Consider the following 17,294-nt stretch of genomic DNA (forward strand, 5'->3'; position numbering starts at 1 on the left):
ATCTACACAGTAACTTACAACAAAACCAGAAGCTCCTACAAAACGCTATGCTGCAACCTTTCACATAACCTGAGATGCACTTCCAGAGAAATGTAAATACACGTTGGTTCGACGCAGCCCGAAAAGGCTTGAATGGCAAGGGTTAGAAAGGGGTTTGTGGTGATGTCGGAGGTTAGGACGTAGATTTCACAGAGAAGTCTAAATCAGACTTTAGAATCTTTTTTTTTGCGGTTTATCTCAAGAGTTAACAGTTTTCCAACTTAAGTTTTATCTGCTGCACTTGTGTTTTTGCATCTTTCTTCCAAATTAAGTACATACATACATGTGCATGGCTCTGACTTCCTTTATGCTTAGTATACATGGACGAGTTGAAACTAAAGACAAAATATAGCTTTGAGTCTGACAAATCCAATCCAATCCATCATCTTCAAGCTCTGTAAGGGTCTGTGTAACATGAAGGAGGCACAACGGAAAAAAAACCTGCAACAGAAACTACTGTACTGTTTTTATATTCAGAATGCCTGTACAGTATGCATGCATTTCTGCGTATTCTCCTGAAGCAGAGTGTGTGTGTGTGTGTGTGTGTGTGTGTGTGTGTGTGTGTGTGTGTGTGTGTGTGTGTGTGTGAGCGAGAGAGAGAAAGATGTACAGTTCTGTTTCTCATTGTCTAGTCAAGTCAGCATGAATAAAAGCTGAGGGAGCACAGTGATTTCGGATTTAGTAATTAATATTTTACTCTGTCTGCCACTCTGCTTAGAAACTCAGAGCAACAAAAAAAAAAAGAAAACAGCGAGAAAGCGAGAGAGCAAGAGGAAAAGGGTGAGACTGATGATGGTTCACACAAAGACATGAAGTGAGTCAACCAACGATAGACTGATTCTATGAACAAACCACTCAGTTGTGATGGCTGGATAGTGAGAGGACTAATGTGATGTGTATTGTGTAATAAGTGTTGTTTAAGAGGCTGCAGATGGGATGAATTCAGTTCACTGCTGCAGACAGGGACAGAAAGAATGGCTTTGACAGATCCTGCTGACTCTCTCTCTCTCTGTTTCTCTCTCCCTGCCTATGTCAGAGTGTTGTGACAGGCTAGTCGTCGGTGTTGTGGGAGTAGCAGTCTTAAAGTGCTCATTATCCTGTAAGGCTTCATTCTAAGGGGGCAAACAAAGGCTGCTGTGAAATTGCAGCCTGTGCCTCCTCCCGGGTCATACAGTATATTCGATGCAAACACATTCACAGTGCATAACTGCTACCTTCCGTATACCTGCTCAACCCTCTGAAAGACCCTGATAAACACAGACTCTGTAGTTTAAATATTGATGCTGGTGAATGTGAAAGCAGCCAGTCCAGTTGTTGCCCCGTGGTTGGATGCTAAAAGGCACAATTGATAATTAATGCTTACAAACCTAAAGAAATCTTATTGTAATGACTGTCACACTTAAGGTAAACTATGAGATTATTTGTGCTGTGAGGACATAGTACAGCTTCGTTAATGTGAGGTTTGTGGACTTTATCAGGAAATGTAAGATAGCTTACCTTTATGCAAAGAAACAATGTTCTGTATAAATTACGCAAGAATATCTTGGTAAAGGGAGTCATTGCAAACTGATGTCTGCCTTCACTATACACAGCTTGAAGACTTTGTAATGCTGACATAACTGTTCTTTGAGTAGCATAAAACAAATGCTAAGAAAGAGAAGACACAGAGGCACATTTGATCTTTGGCCTTCCTGTTTTCTTATCATGCATAAAAGGAAGAACACTTAACGAGTTTTGTGATGGTAGTTAGTGTGATGTGCAAGAGTTATAAGCTGTGTGTGGAGGGAGACAGTAAATCTGTCTCTCCTCTGTCTGTGGGTGGTGTAAGTGACCGCTGGGTGTCCTCCAGGTCTTGAAAGAGTGCCAGGCTTTGGGAAGCAGCATTATTAGGCAGGTAGTGCCAACTGTTCAGGCAGCTGTTTGTTCTAAGAACAATATGGTTTTGCAGTATGCACTATGTATTTGAACGAGAGTGATCATCACGAAAGTGTGGGAACAGGAGGGAGTGAAAAGTTTTTTACACACAAGGTCTTCGGAGTGATGTTTTGCCTGTTGTCACTTCTCCTTTAAGAAGATTAATGTTGATCTTTTGTTAATGTGTCTTCCTCAGGTAACAGGTTCTCGCTGACCTCCTTTGGGGCTCTTTACATCTCCGATGTTCAAAAAGAGGATGCTCTCTCTACATACCGGTGCATCACCAAGCATAAATACAGTGGCGAGACACGGCAAAGCAATGGAGCCAGGCTCTCTGTAATGGGTGAGTAACTGGTGTGTGAACTTACCTTTTTCTCTTTGTCTTGACAAAAATGTAACACCATGTCTGCATTCCAGACCCCAACGAGTCTGCACCCACCATCCTGGACAGTTTCCAAGCAGGGGAGGTCTACGCAGGCCATAGTATTGAGCTCCCCTGCATAGCGGGAGGATACCCAAGCCCTACTGTGCGCTGGCTGAAAGATGGTCGCCCACTACCCTCAGATGCCCGCTGGACGCGGCGATTGACAGGGCTGACCATCAGTGACCTGAGGCAAGAAGACAGCGGCAGCTATGCATGCGAGGTCACCAACAGTTTTGGCTCAAAGGAGGTGTCTGGACAGCTTCACGTGATAGGTGTGTGAGGCTCATTACACACAGATACGCACACACGCTCACACACATTTGCAAAATATCTGGCAGACTGGCTCGTTGTCTTGTCAGTGAATCAGCCTTGCAGACAGACATAGTTGTAAGCACCTTTAAGTGTTTGGTTTGGGGCGCACATGTAAGTCCAAGCTAAAGTGTGTCTGTTACAAACATATGTGTGAGCTGTAGGATGTCCCATCATATCAGACCTCAAAAGGAAAGACAGGGCGGTAATTCGCTCAGGCTGATTCCATATCACAGCTGCCAACACCATTTACCATCAGAAAAGAAGAAGAGTGAGGAAGACAGAGATAAAGACAAGGGGTCATGCGGGGGGCAGTCGGACACCCAGACAGTGCTGGAATGACATTATCTACAATGTAATAACGAGATAATAAGAAAGGCTGAGCTAAAGTGTGTAAAGTATACAAAGAAACAAAGGGAGTGAGGCGAGATAGAGCGAGAGAATAGAGAGGCGGTAGGCTTTGCCAGTGGGCACATCATGGCAGCACAGTCTGTGACTCTGACAGGGTGAGTAGGGGGGGTTGGGAGGCACAGTGATGCCCCCCAGCATACACCACCAGCTGCCTTATTGCTCACTGACATTTGCGTGCACACACACACACATACACACATGTAGACACGCGTTCTTGCTGACACACAGACACACTCACACACACAAGTGGACAGAGATGTGAAGCGATATCTCCAGCTGCTTTTTTAATGAGTGCGTCCAACTGATTGAGTCACCACTGCTGATTGTACTCGCTCTCTTTCTCCCCATCTCTGTGAATGAAAACGCCTACTGTAAGCACCATGTGTCATGTTTTGAATCCAGTTTAATGATTTTAGAGTGATGCAGGAAAGGCAAAAGACACAAAAAACACCTTTTGAAATAAGATAACATAATTAGTAAATAAAAAGGTAAGTTAGCAGGCTACAAATCACATTGATGCCTTTTGATTATTATAGCAGATATACTATTAAAGTGATCCACATTTTTGTTTTATGAACTCCTGTGGTCTTCTCTCAGATCCACTACGAGTGACCTTGTCCCCTAAGAATCTGAAAACGGGCATCAGCAGCACACTGTTCTTCACCTGCACTGTGGAAGGCTCTCCAGAATACACCATCACCTGGTACAGGAACACAGAGCCAATTGTCCCAGACGAGCACATCTCCATCCAAGGACAACACAATGACACCCTGCAGATCACTGCAGCACAGAAGCTTCACTCTGGGGCCTACCAGTGCTTTGCTTCCCGAAAGGGCCACACTGCTCAGGACTTCTCTATTATTCTGCTAGAGGGTACGTGGACAGTGACTTAAATAAGTGCAGGTATTAGGCGCCATAGTCTTTGTGTTCAAAGTTAATATGTTTGCTGTGGGCTTTGCAACTTCTCAAGTATTCTGCTTTTCTGTCAGAACTTCTCACTTTCTATTTATGTCCTTCTGTTTCCTCTCTCCCCCTGTCCTCTCAGATGGTACTCCTCGTATTGTGTCTTCCTTCAGCGAGCGGGTGGTAAACCCCGGCGAGCCTTTCTCCCTTATGTGTGCGGCCAAAGGAGCCCCACCCCCTTCTATCACGTGGACACTGGACGATGAACCTGTGATTAGAGATTCAACCTACAAGACCAGCCAGTACACCCTGTCGGATGGCCTGACTGTATCGCACGTCAACGTCAGCAGTCCACTTATTCCAGACGGAGGAGTGTATCGTTGCGTCGCACGCAACTCGGCCGGTAGCGCCGAGTACCAAGCGCGCATAAACGTAAGAGGTGCCTGTCTGCTTTTCAATATAAATGCACTCTACACCTGAATCTATACAAACATACAGGACCTAGTGAGAGGCATTGCACACATCTATCTATCTATCTATCTATCTATCTATCTATCTATCTATCTATCTATCTATCTATCTATCTATCTATCTATCTATCTATCTATCTATCTATCTATCTATCTATCTATCTATCTATCTATCTATCTATCTATCTATCTATCTATCTATCTATACACACAATACACTGAGTGAATATGTGATTAGGCTAAAATCAACAAATATCCTCTATCAGATTTTAGTAAAGGGGGCACAACTAACCTCCCTTTCCACCTGTCAACTGGCCCCAATCACTCTATCCCTCAACCTTTATCTCTTCCCTTCCTGTCTCCGTGGCTGCCCTCTATATTCTGCCATGACCTCCCTCACCTCATCTCCCCCTTTCTCCAACCTCTGTGTTTCTCTCTGTCTCCTCCCTCCATCCCCTCCCTCTCTTCCCCGTGTCTCCAGGTCCACCTCGAATTAGACCCATGCGAGACATCACCGCAGTGGCGGGCAGAAATACCTATATAACGTGTCGTGTGATTGGGTACCCGTATTACTCCATTAAGTGGCTGAAGGACGGCATGCAGCTGCCTGATAATCATCGTCAAGTGGTGTTTGAGAACGGCACACTGAGGCTCACAGACGTGCAGAAGGGCGCAGACGAGGGGACCTACTTGTGTAGCGTTTTGATCCAGCCCCAGGTGTCAATCAACCAGACTGTCCACGTCACTGTCAAAGGTAAAGCTGAAGAGGAGTACGGATGCACTGGGCAGTGTTTTTGGTAAATTTATACCTATTTTATGAACCCAATTTATAGAATTAGGCTGCAGTAGAGATAAAGTGACACATCAGTTGACAGGGAGATATTGCATCTTCACGCTTTTCCCAAATCTATTTCAACTAGAGGTAATGCTCCATGCATACCCAAAATTCAAATTCACTTAAAACAGTAGTGAAAAAAAATCTTAAGAAATCAATCACCAATACTAATACTACTTTGGTTTTCAAACTGCTTCCTTTAGCTTAAAAAAAGATGGGGGAAAAAGCGATGCAAGTAAAATTTCTTGATGAAGAGCAGCTAGTCACTGCTACTTGGGGGACACCAGTGTACAAAGCTGTCAAGTGCAACTTTAGTAATGCTGTTGAATGCAGATGAATGGTGTTTTGGGGGTAGATTTATGTTTGTCGTGCGTATTTCATTTAGTCTGTGAGCGGGATAACGATGGCAGTAAGCAGGGCAGCTGCAGAGGTGTTTGAGGGTGTGTACATGTGCCTGTGTGTGAGTGTGTCTCTGATTTAATTAGATGAATAATAATGAAGCCTAGATTAAATCCCCCAGATGTCTCAGCTGTAGTACCCCCACCTCAACCTCCATTACCATGGCAACAGAATGACTTCCCCCTGCCAATTGGACTGTAACCAGAGCAGCTATTATGGGCTGCAGGAGATGTGGGGTGGTGGGGGGGTGCTGAAGAGGGGCCCACTGGCCAATGACCTTCTCCCTCTCTCTCTCAGACTCTTAGCATTGCTCCAGATGGCCACATTGCCGCTCTTCAACATCTATCACTGCCTTTATTCCACTGATTTCCTTTCTCTCTCCTCTAGTGCCACCGCTCATCCAGCCCTTCGATATCCCCTCTACCTCAGTGGGGAAGCTCATGTACATCGCCTGTGTGGTGTCATCTGGGGACATGCCCATACGCATCACCTGGCACAAAGACGGCCAGCTCATCGTGCCAGGCTCTGCCTCTGGTGTTGCAATAGAGACCAAAGAGTTCATGAGCTCCCTGCAAATTTCCAATGTGACACTGAAGCACAATGGAAACTACACCTGCATCGCCAGCAATGCTGCTGCAACTGTCAGCTGGGAAAGACAGTTGATTGTTACTGGTGAGGGGTGACGTGTAATGTGTAAAGTAACCGTAGAACTGTTTTGTGATCACTTACTTTTTGTAACTTCTACCAAGTTTTTCCATTTATATAAAATCAGGATTTCTGTTTCTCAGTGCCGCCGCGTTTTGTGGTGCAGCCCAACAATCAAGACTGTATCTATGGAAAAGCTGGAGTACTTAACTGCTCCGTGGAAGGTTACCCCCCTCCAAAAGTCATGTGGAAACATGCCAAAGGTAAAATCTGCACATTATCCTCATGGCATTGCAGTAAAAGCTACACACGAACAAGAAAAAGTATCAGGCTTCCATACATATGTATGTACATATACATCCAACTGTATATGGTTGAAGTGACAATAAAGTTGAACTTGAACTTGAACTTGAACATGCTTTGTGTTGTGTCCTGCAGGCGTAGGAAACCCTCAGCAGTACCATCCTGTCCCACTAACTGGCCGTATCCAGATCATGTCAAACGGTTCTCTGCTGATCCGACATGTTCTTGAAGACGACCGGGGGTACTACCTCTGTCAGGCCTCCAACGGAGTGGGCTCAGACATCAGTAAAAGCATGATCCTTACTGTCAAGAGTAAGTGTCAATCCTCTGCTTTTTGGCATGAACCCACTTCTTTTCAAACCCACATCTCCTGGATTGCGCTGAGATAAGTCTCAGCTTTTTGGACAGGGATCAGCTCTTCTAAGATGCACTTTTGCCCCAGGCTAGTGCGGCCTGTGCTTAACATAGCCTAACTTAGTCTGTGTCCTGCACATCCTTCACTGGGGGTGCCTTTCCTATTGACTGATGTTCTCTGGCTGTCAGCCTGTGCGCTACAGAATGTTTGGTGGGGAAAAGGGTTGATGAATTAGTGATGAAAGCAAAACCACAGGAACCTCTTCAATCAATAATCTACGTCTAAGTAACAGAGGAGGAAGAGAAGCGAAAGTAGAGACCGAAAATAATAAAAAGAGGGAGGAGGTGGTGTTAGAGGCCAGTGGGGCTTGAAGCATGAAATGAAAATGGGGAATAAAATGGAAAAAAAGAGATGTCTATACATGTGTAATATATCCTTGCTCAGTTTCCAATACTACACGCCCGTTTTCCCTCATGTCATTATTCCATACAAAACGATTCATCATGCTGACACTTGTCTATTTGCTCAGTCCCTGCCATGATCACCAGCCACCCAAACACTACCATGGCAAGGAAGGGCCAGATCAAGGAGCTGAACTGCACAGCACGGGGCGAGCAGCCCATTATTATCCGCTGGGAGAGAGGGGACACAGTCATTGACGCAGAGAGAAATCCCCGTTACTCCATCAGCATCAACAAAAAGGGGGATGAAGTCATCTCTACCCTAAAGGTCAGATAATATATACTTATACTCTTCAGGCCTTTAGTGTAGCTTAATGCCATTATACCGAACTATGCTAAAAAAAAAAAATCTACTTCTACTATAGGCTATTGCAGGGTTTAATAAGCTTTAAAAAAAGTCCTATTAAAGGAAGTTATTATGGGAATATTTTTAGGATATTATATTCCTAAATTTCACACGTCATCTTTCCCTGCTTGTGCTGATGCTCGCAGCTTAACCCAGCCGAGCGAGGAGATTCTGTCTTCTTCTCCTGCCATGCCATCAACTCCTATGGAGAGGGCAGAGGGCTCATCCAACTCACTGTACAAGGTATTTCTACAAACAACTGCAAATCCCTCTTCTTTTATTTAAATAAAGAATTAAGGGGGAAAAAAGTATGTAAACAACCTAATGAGGAAAGGTTATTTAACGAGATACTGATGGTGGTAAAAACAAAGGAAAATTCTTTTTTTTTCCACCCTCACGCAGAGCCACCCGATCCTCCCGAGCTCGAAGTACGGGAGGTGAAGGACAGAAGCATGAACTTGCGCTGGATCCAAAGGTTTGATGGCAACAGCATCATCACCAGCTATGACATTGAGTACAAAAACAAGTCAGGTGGGTTATTAAAAACAACAAGCCTAATCCCTAATGTAAAAGTTATTTCAATAATTAAAAACTGAAAAAATAAACCTCTGCTCATATTCAACAGACACATGGGATCACATGTACACAACCAGGAACATCTCACCCACCAACAATCAGGCCAACATTGTAGAGCTGCACCCGGCATGCGTTTATAGTATCCGCATGTACTCCTACAACAAGATTGGCCGCAGTCTTCCCAGCAAAGAGCTCACAATCAGTACCGAAGAAGCACGTAAGTGATTGTTTTTCTCTAAATATCACGTTTTTTTGCCTATCTAGTATTTGTTTTTGCTGTCTCTGTATGGAGTAGAGCCATCACTATCTGATATCTTCCATCAACAGCACCTGACGGGCCTCCGATGGATGTAATCCTGCAACCGATGACATCTCAGAGCATACGAGTCACATGGAGGGTAAAATCACTGTTGCTTACGACTTCATTTAAGTATTAAGCCTAGTATAAGTGGAAATAACTAGAAAGCAAACAATGATGGGATATAAAGATATGCTCCATGATTTAAAACAACAAGGTTTCAGTGATGTCACAAACAAATCCAAAATGTTAAGAGACACCTGTGAAATTGTTGGTTACAGAAATGCAAAAATTAACTAACTAAAATTTAGAATTTATCTCGTTTAATTTCTTTTCTTTTTTTTTTACATATTGCTGTCAAATTTCATAGTAAAACTTTTTTTCTCCAAAACTTTCAGGCTCCAAAAAAGGAGCTGCAAAACGGCGTGATCCGCGGCTACCAGATTGGATACAGAGAGAACGGTCCAGGTAGCAATGGCCAGTATAGTATTGTGGAGATGAAAGCTACGGGGGACAGTGAAGTGTACACCTTAGACAACCTAAAGAAGTTTGCCCAGTATGGGGTGGTGGTCCAAGCCTTCAACAGAGCTGGGACTGGCCCATCCAGTACTGAGATCAATGCTACCACTCTGGAAGATGGTAAGTGGACAGCAAGATGAAGAAAACGAGGAGAAGACTGTGAGATACAATTTAGGAGAGTATGGAAGGAAAAGAGGAGGGACTGTAAGAAAAAAATTTAAACATCCAAAAGGAACACATGAAAATAATAGTCAAATGCAATAACAGGATGAAACACTCATGAATGAACATAACATGCATGTAGAAATGCATGCTCAAACAAAATGTTAGAAATAAATTTGCAGCACATCCCCCATTATTCTTTCCACTTTAATTAGCACCTTCATTAGGCTGGTAGAGAGCGAGAGAGGAACAAGGAACCCCATTACTCTTTAAATGTCTGCCCACTCTACCTCCCTTTTCCCTGGTCTGCCTTCTTTATCTTCCCTTTCTTCCCATGGGTTCCCTTGTCATCCTCCTCACTGGTCCTCTGTCTATTATCCGTGTTTTTATTTCTTATACTTTTTTGGACCCTTCCTGTCTGAGAGGAGAGTAATGACGGGCACTTGGATGATGAAAATTGGCCACGCAGGTAGTCAGAAGCTGCCTCTACAGCTTCAATTAGCTTAAACAAGAACATTGTCTTCCTTTAGATTGTATCCTCCACATTTCAGCTCACACCCTGCTCATCTGCATTTTGACCCCTTTGGTGTAGCTCTTTTACTATTCATGTTGCTCTCTCAGTGCTCTTCCTCCTCTCCATCAACCCCCCTCCACTTCTACTCTCCTCTCTAAAAGCTAGGAATGAACAAGGAGCTATTCAGGACTAATTTGAGCTTGTTTGACTGATTTATTTCAGCGGAGATTTCCTGTGGTTTGTGACATTGAGTTATTATTACTTATCAGTGCTTCGGCTGCCATGCTACGTCGGACCAGATTTCAGTAGAAGCCATTAAAACACTAAGAGTACTCAAATATAGTTTAACAGTGCAGCACTAACACTCACTCTCTATGTTCCCCAGTGCCCAGCGAGCCTCCGCAGAATGTGAGAGCAATCTCTGTGACATCAGATGAGGCAGTGATCACATGGGCAGAGCCTCCACGGCTGACGCTGCACGGTGTGCTGAAAGGCTACCGGGTTGTGTTTTGGTCCCTCTTCCCTGACGGAGGTGGGTGCTGTGGGGGCCAGGCCCAGTGGCCAATGCAGAGTAATTATCACCTATCTCATTCTAAGATTCACCAACCCGTCCTCCCACTCACCTACCTTTCTGTCAGTGCTGTGAGTCAGAATGTTTTAATGTGTATCCACACCTTTCTCATAAAGCACTTCCTGGTCCTGTGTGTTTTTGAATTTGTCTGTTTGTCAAATAGATTGTATGTCCAAGATGGAGATATGGCTCAACTTTAGCTTAAGGGCTAGCCTTTGATTTGACAGAAGTGACCACATTTAGATGAGAGGGTGATGCACCCATCCATAGACAGCGGGGGTGCATCACACAGGCACAAATACCTATTTACTACATACAAATAAAACTCTTGGAAAACTAACAGTTAGTTGCACAGCGTGCTATATTATTTGCCAGATAACTGCTCCAGAAGCACCAACACCCCAGACACGATCAACATCATGCACCTAATAATACAAAGCATAAGTCCTAATCACATTTAATTGACTGAGTTATATAAAAAAGATGCCTCTGTAGAGTTCTTATGACTTGCTACAACATCATTTTTATGTAGCATATTGCAAACATGTTTTTTTTTTTTCAGCTCTTAAGTTAGTCATTTTAATTTGAAAGTCGCCTTAAGGTATTTGAGTTTTTGGCACTTCTGCACTTATTTTATTTTTCACCCCCAAAGATTTCTGTTAAGTCTGTCATAGTTTCTTAGATTTTTAATAAAACTTGTGATCAGAAAGTCACACAGTATAGCAATGAGTGTCTGTGTGTTGTAGGTCCAATATCTGTGCAACTCTGTTTCCTAAAAAAATATTTACTCCTCCTTTAGACACAATTTTGAAATAGGAAGGTAATTATATTCATGAAAAAAAAAAGTAATGGCCACGTATTACATTACCAAATAAATGCAACTGCAAATAAATATATTTTTTAGGAAACAGAGTTGATGTGTGTTGTTACTCCTATCATCACCTACAGCTTCTAAAAAGAGTTTTTCTCCTCTCCCTCAGAATGGGGAGAGATGCAAAACATCACCACCACACGTGAACAGGTGGAACTGCGAGGGCTCGAGAAGTTCACTAACTACAGTGTTCAGGTGCTGGCCTACACACAAGCTGGCGATGGGGTCCGCAGCAATGTCCTCTATATCCAAACCCGAGAGGATCGTGAGTATACAATTCATTTGTTTTTTACATGAAGAAAAGTGTGCAATGTAAGGAGATGGGAAATGGGATAGAGGTAGATTTTAAAAAAGGGAGCTGGTTGTATCTCAAACCCATAACAAAAGCTCATAACAAGCTATGCTGGGAATCTCCATTAGCTGTGCTAATGAGAATTAAGAGGCTTTGAGTCCACAGCTCAGGGCTAAGGGAGGTGTTTCGGGAGGAGGAGGGAGAAGTGATGTCTTAGAGCATATAGCATCCAGGAGTCAGCCATCGGCCTGGGCCTGCATCCTTACCACCAGCCCTCTTGCCATAGGCATAGGGATTAACTCCTTTTGGATTAGAGAGAATTAATTTTGTGCTTACACCATTGGAGGCAGGATTACAGCCAGATCCATGTCTCTTTATAAAGGAGGAGGAGGGGCCTGGGGGGCTGAAGATGGAAAGATACAATGGCGATTGCACAGCCCGTTCTTGGCTGACAAAAAATAACGAGTGAAAAAATTATAAGAGAAACACCACAGCTGAGGTGTTTGTTTATTTGTGTCTAGACTGCTGTCCTCTTCTGATTGACTCAGTGTTCCATCGTGTATTTTTATAAATGAGACTGTTCACTTAGTAGTGTTCTCTTCCTCATCATCACTTGGGTTGTGCTAGTTCTGCAGCAGACTGTCTTGGCAGACTGTCTGTCTGTGTATCTGTCTGTCTGGAGTCCTGGGCAGATTTTGGGCACCAGATGGGACCTGACTGTCCCATCTCCTACTGGTGCTTTGACATGGGGGTCCAGTTATGATAATGATAGCCTCCTGTGTGCCTCCCTGCTGCCATTGTTACATGATCCCTGTCACTTTTTTTGTCCCTGCTTACTTCGTTTAAAACTTGCATCTCTGCTTTCTGAGTTTTTGTTGTTTTCTTGCCCACTCATGTCCTCTGTAGGGGAAAGAGATCTGAGGGTAGAGAGCATCAGGGGGCCTCACAAAGAAAACAAGAGGAATGGGGGATGGATTTAGAGGGCTGGGTCTTACACTGTGGTAGCCTCCTTCTGTAGAGGCCAGATGAGGCCCACTGTCAGGCACAAGTTATATTTATGGTTTGGTTTGAATAGGGTTGATAGTGTGGACCCAGTACTGTAAGACCAATGAAACAAAAGCATTATTGTTCACCTTTCACAGTATCCAGTGTCCTGATGTGTTTTTGTAAAGTGTGCATGTTTTTTAAGCCCCTTTTGTGCCATTATCTCGTAATCAGAGTATTAAACAGTGTCCAGTGCCAAGCTGAAGTGGCTAGCAGAGGATCAGACACTAATGTCTAATCTGTTTGAGAGTTTTGAGAATGCTGGGTGTCACAGAGTCAGAACTGCTGACCAGTGTCTGAATGAACATATGTCACAGCCATCCCCTCAAAAGGATGTTTTTCAAAGTCCTTCCAGAGCAGCTTAGTACAGGCTAAGACTTCCAATCCGCAAAAAAAAGCCTGTTCACTTTAATAGCTATCCAACACCCAGCATGTGCCTGCACAAACACAAACACACACACATATGGGTGCCCGCCATGCTGATGTTGCTATGTCTTTTCTCCTAGTTCCTGGTCCACCGGCTGGCATCAAGGCAGTTCCCTCCTCCTCAAGTAGTGTGGTTGTGTCCTGGTTGCCTCCTCTCAAACCAAATGGCATTATCCGCAAGTACACCATCTACTGCTCCAGTCCCGGATCTGGACAGCCAGTAAGTGCCTCCTCTGTGGGTGTGATTCATATAGGGCCAATTTATCTCTGAGGTCCGTGTAAACCAAGTAACTTATTAAATTACCAATGGAAATAATTCATTTGTAAGCGCTGTTATTAAATGAACCTGTATGCATGCATTTGTGTGTGTGTGTGTGTGTGTGTGTGTGTGTGTGTGTGTGTGTGTGTGTGTGTGTGTGTGTGTGTGTGTGTGTGTGTGTGTGTGTTGCGCATGTCTCTCTTTCACTGTGTTTGCACCATCGCTTTATTTCCTGCCCTCCCAGATGAACAGATGAGGTTGTCTTGGCAACGTGATGAGACGTAGATATGCAAATGAGCCAGAGAACAAGCTCACACATGCACACTGCCGCATCAGAAGCACACACTCACAGAGACATCACATTTCGACATTTTCTATTTATACACATACGTGCAAGCATTTCAATTGTGGTTAGATCATGTGCACACAAACACCAGCACACGGTGAAGTCTGATATCAGGCTAGAATCTCACTTTCTTATTATTCACAAATACTCCTCCCTCTCTGTGCATGAGTGCCATGTAAATGAGCACAGGCAGGGAGGAGAGAGGGAAGGAGGGAGGGGGGTGGAAAGAAGGTTGAGAGAGAAAAAGAAGCACACCATTAGAGGTAGGGAAAGACCGAGGGGAAATGAGAGAAAAAGAGAGGGATGAGGGAAGAGGGAGAGACAGGCAGGGTGGAATGGAGGAGAGAGGAGGGTATCAGTCACATCGAGATGAGAGTGCTTTTGTCCGTCTTTTCATTATCTCCCTGTATCACTCCCTGGATCACCACAACACCGCCACGATGCTGAAGGAATGTTCGAACCCCCTGCACACAAACACACACACACTTATGCACATCCTCCCCTCCCTGTGTCCCTCCATCCAGTCCTCTTCACTGAGCTAGACAGAGAGGGAAAGAAAAAGCAAATGGTGAAAGAACACAGAGATGAACAGATTAAAGAGAGAGAACAGCGGATCATCTTAAGAGACAACAGTCTTTTTGTGCATTGCCATGTATGTGTTTGTGTGGATGCAGGTGAGTGTGTGTTCATTCTCAAAGGTTTGCTTGGAGGAAAAATACATCCAAGCAAACCTTAAATCCAGTGTTGAGTACAGCATTATAAGTAGCTGTAGGTCATTTGCATCAAATTTATTTTGAGTTGTGGGACAAATAGACAGCTCCGCACAAAGGTTTACATTTTCTGTTTTGCCTTTCTTGTGTTGACCTAAAACCTGTGTTCAATTCTGAGCAATCATACTGCTCGCTGTGCATATTTTCTATAGTTTTTGTTTAAAAAAAGACATGGTTTTATGGGTTTTGCCTGAACAAAAAAAAAACAAAAAACAGAGAGAGAGAGAATACCACATACCACATCTGTTTCTCCTTTACAACCAAAACACTCTGCAAAAAGCTTTAACTCCCTCAAAACATTCAAATGATGTCAAGTTGTATACAGCATAAGATCTAGGTTGTTCAGACAATAAATTCACAAGTTGATCTGGGTGGAAATGGAATCCATAAGGAGGTCAGCCATAGCTGAGAAAACCCGGCAAAAATAATGCACAGTATCATCCTTAAATTTTGGGAAAGACAAATAAAGAAAGAGTCAAAAATGCAAGTTGCTGTCAGTGTATCAGAGACAAAACATCTCAGTGGACTCTATGTTTGTGCTTTGGATTTAAGTGATTCGAGAAACAATATATGTATCATTTCTGCCTTTTATCACGAGGCAAACACTGCCAGTGAGGCTAATAAGTTAAAATTTTAAACAAACAGATGACATTGACAGATGTATTTGGCTTTCCCTTTATTTCTCCAAAAAGTATGCTTTTTTGTTGTTTCAAGATACCGACAGTGTTCAAGGAAAATTGCACACCTCCTTTTTCACTGAGCGCATTTTGATGTGTCACAATAGGAAAAGGACAGATGTAAAAAAAAACTGTTTAATCTGTCAACTGCAGGAGCATTAGTTTCAGTTTCCTGGTGTCACGTATGTTATGCTGAAACTTAAACAGAATAGAGCCTAAATTAATGTTATGTTCATCTTAATTTCCTTTGTAGCTTTATAAAATGTAGCACTTTAATCAAGTCCACAAGCTGCCACCACTCCTGTTATATTACTGTTTTATTTGCTAACATGACATTGCGTGCCCTCTGTCCCAGGCTCCCAGTGAGTATGAGGCCAACCCAGAGATGCTCTTCTACCGTATCACGCACCTTACCCGCGGTAAACAATACCTCATCTGGGCTGCAGCTGTGACAACTGCTGGAAGAGGCAACATTAGCGCAAAGGTCACTGTGGAGCCTGCTGGGAAAGGTGGGTCCCCCAGGCATGCCAGTTGTAGAGAAGAAGGGTAAAGGGATTTGTGCAAAGGTTATCAGGGAGAGCGCGGTAAACATGGCTATGAACTGGCAGCATGATCTCCTTTACACAGATCACTTTCATCAGTCTCCCTCCCTCTCGCTCTGTGTACAATCTCTGCTATTGATTGACAGCCGTGGTATTGATTGAGCAGCGGCTGTGTTGCAAGAAACGTTGTTGTTAATTATGTGGTGATGAACAGGGCCTATCCAGTAAAATGACCCTTGGGGAGAGAGATAGCAGGCAAAATCAATAGAAGGGAGGATTTATGGAGAAATGATAGACTCGAGACTAAGAGTTTTGACAGGGGGCTACATTAAAACACTATGGTACAGCTTTTTAATCCCCCAGGAAAAACGATTCAGGCCCACTTAATCATCCAAAAGCAGACACAGAAAGACAAGTTGAAGTATGAATAGAGTCATTTTGGTGTAATGCTTACTATTTGAGTTTAACATCATGTGCTAAAGTTGAGTTTTACTGGTTGCATCTTTGTGTGCAGTCCCAGCTAAAATCCTGTCCTTTGGGGGCACTGTGACCACTCCCTGGATGAAGGAAGTACGTCTGCCCTGCAGCTCAGTGGGAGAGCCTACTCCCACAATTAAATGGACCAAAGACAGGTCAGAGCGGTCACTGTATACCCTTAGATATCAGAGATATCATGCACACATGCTGATGCTATTTCTTGTGAGGAAAATTGATTTTTTTAAAACTGCTCTTAATCCTGAATAACCTGTCTGCTCTTTATCAGTGAGGACTCTGCCATTCCTGTGACAGCTGACAGCCAACGGCAGATCTTATCCAATGGTACACTGGTGCTACGCTTAGTCAAAGCAGAGGATTCTGGGTACTACACCTGTACGGCCACTAATACCCTAGGCTTTGACACCATCATAGTAAACCTTGTGGTACAAGGTAAGAAGAAACAGAAAATTTATAAACTTATTTGAGTGAAACAGACACTTCTGTCCTGGTGCTAAGTTATTGTCTGTGTGTGTGTACATCCAGTTCCTCCTGACCAGCCTCGTCTGACTGTCTCCACTACTTCCACCTCCTCCATCACCCTGGCTTGGATTCCTGGGGATAATGGAGGAAGCTCCATCAGGGGTATTTAAATATTGTTGACCTGTTTTTTAAGGGTGCTTCACACTTTTGATGTCATATGTACTTATCCAGTTGTGCAACAAGCTTATGTTTCTAGGTAAAAGGAAGTCAAACCGCAGCTGGCTGTAGCTAATTGTAGCTGATTGTTGCCCCCTGGTGTCCAACAGATGGAGCTGCAGCAAGGATACACCACCATTAGTAGCTGTGTTTGACATAAATGTGTACTGGTGTGCCTGCAGGATTTGTGCTGCAGTATTCTGTGGACAACACAGAGGAATGGAGAGATGTGTTCATCAGCTCCAGCGAGCGTTCCTTCAGGTTGGACAATCTCCGCTGTGGAACTTGGTACAAGGTCAAGTTGGCTGCCAAGAACAGTGTGGGCTCAGGACGTATCAGTGAGATCATTGAGGCAAAGACGCATGGAAGAGGTGAGGGGTCTAGAGAAAAGTGTTGAAGCTGGAATTAAGTCGAAATAAATCTTCTCTTTCTTTACTGTC

General features: G+C 43.7%; 1 protein-coding gene across 2 annotated transcripts in view; it reads left to right on the plus strand.

Moving 5' to 3' along the window:
- LOC146565508 (cell adhesion molecule DSCAML1-like) overlaps nucleotides 1-17,294 on the plus strand; it is a 54,185-nt gene that overhangs the window by 28,049 nt on the left and 8,842 nt on the right. Inside the window, exons 4-25 of one of the 2 annotated variants that reach the window (XM_085288650.1) lie at nucleotides 2,150-2,296; nucleotides 2,371-2,649; nucleotides 3,695-3,970; nucleotides 4,143-4,439; nucleotides 4,952-5,224; nucleotides 6,092-6,376; nucleotides 6,493-6,612; nucleotides 6,788-6,964; nucleotides 7,537-7,736; nucleotides 7,961-8,057; nucleotides 8,217-8,345; nucleotides 8,440-8,607; nucleotides 8,718-8,788; nucleotides 9,087-9,327; nucleotides 10,269-10,454; nucleotides 11,435-11,590; nucleotides 13,168-13,307; nucleotides 15,495-15,648; nucleotides 16,196-16,313; nucleotides 16,445-16,608; nucleotides 16,702-16,800; nucleotides 17,037-17,225. In XM_085288650.1, coding sequence (XP_085144776.1) covers nucleotides 2,150-2,296; nucleotides 2,371-2,649; nucleotides 3,695-3,970; nucleotides 4,143-4,439; nucleotides 4,952-5,224; nucleotides 6,092-6,376; nucleotides 6,493-6,612; nucleotides 6,788-6,964; nucleotides 7,537-7,736; nucleotides 7,961-8,057; nucleotides 8,217-8,345; nucleotides 8,440-8,607; nucleotides 8,718-8,788; nucleotides 9,087-9,327; nucleotides 10,269-10,454; nucleotides 11,435-11,590; nucleotides 13,168-13,307; nucleotides 15,495-15,648; nucleotides 16,196-16,313; nucleotides 16,445-16,608; nucleotides 16,702-16,800; nucleotides 17,037-17,225 — 3,966 coding nt within the window. The remainder of the gene's footprint in view (nucleotides 1-2,149; nucleotides 2,297-2,370; nucleotides 2,650-3,694; nucleotides 3,971-4,142; nucleotides 4,440-4,951; nucleotides 5,225-6,091; nucleotides 6,377-6,492; nucleotides 6,613-6,787; nucleotides 6,965-7,536; nucleotides 7,737-7,960; nucleotides 8,058-8,216; nucleotides 8,346-8,439; nucleotides 8,608-8,717; nucleotides 8,789-9,086; nucleotides 9,328-10,268; nucleotides 10,455-11,434; nucleotides 11,591-13,167; nucleotides 13,308-15,494; nucleotides 15,649-16,195; nucleotides 16,314-16,444; nucleotides 16,609-16,701; nucleotides 16,801-17,036; nucleotides 17,226-17,294) is intronic. The other variant, XM_085288651.1, reaches the window with a different exon arrangement.

The sequence above is a fragment of the Mchenga conophoros genome, linkage group LG10 (genome assembly GCF_057382185.1).
Source record: "Mchenga conophoros isolate Kocher_MC1m ecotype Shallow Benthic linkage group LG10, M_conophoros_male_GT1.1, whole genome shotgun sequence".
Lineage (NCBI taxonomy): Eukaryota > Metazoa > Chordata > Actinopteri > Cichliformes > Cichlidae > Mchenga > Mchenga conophoros.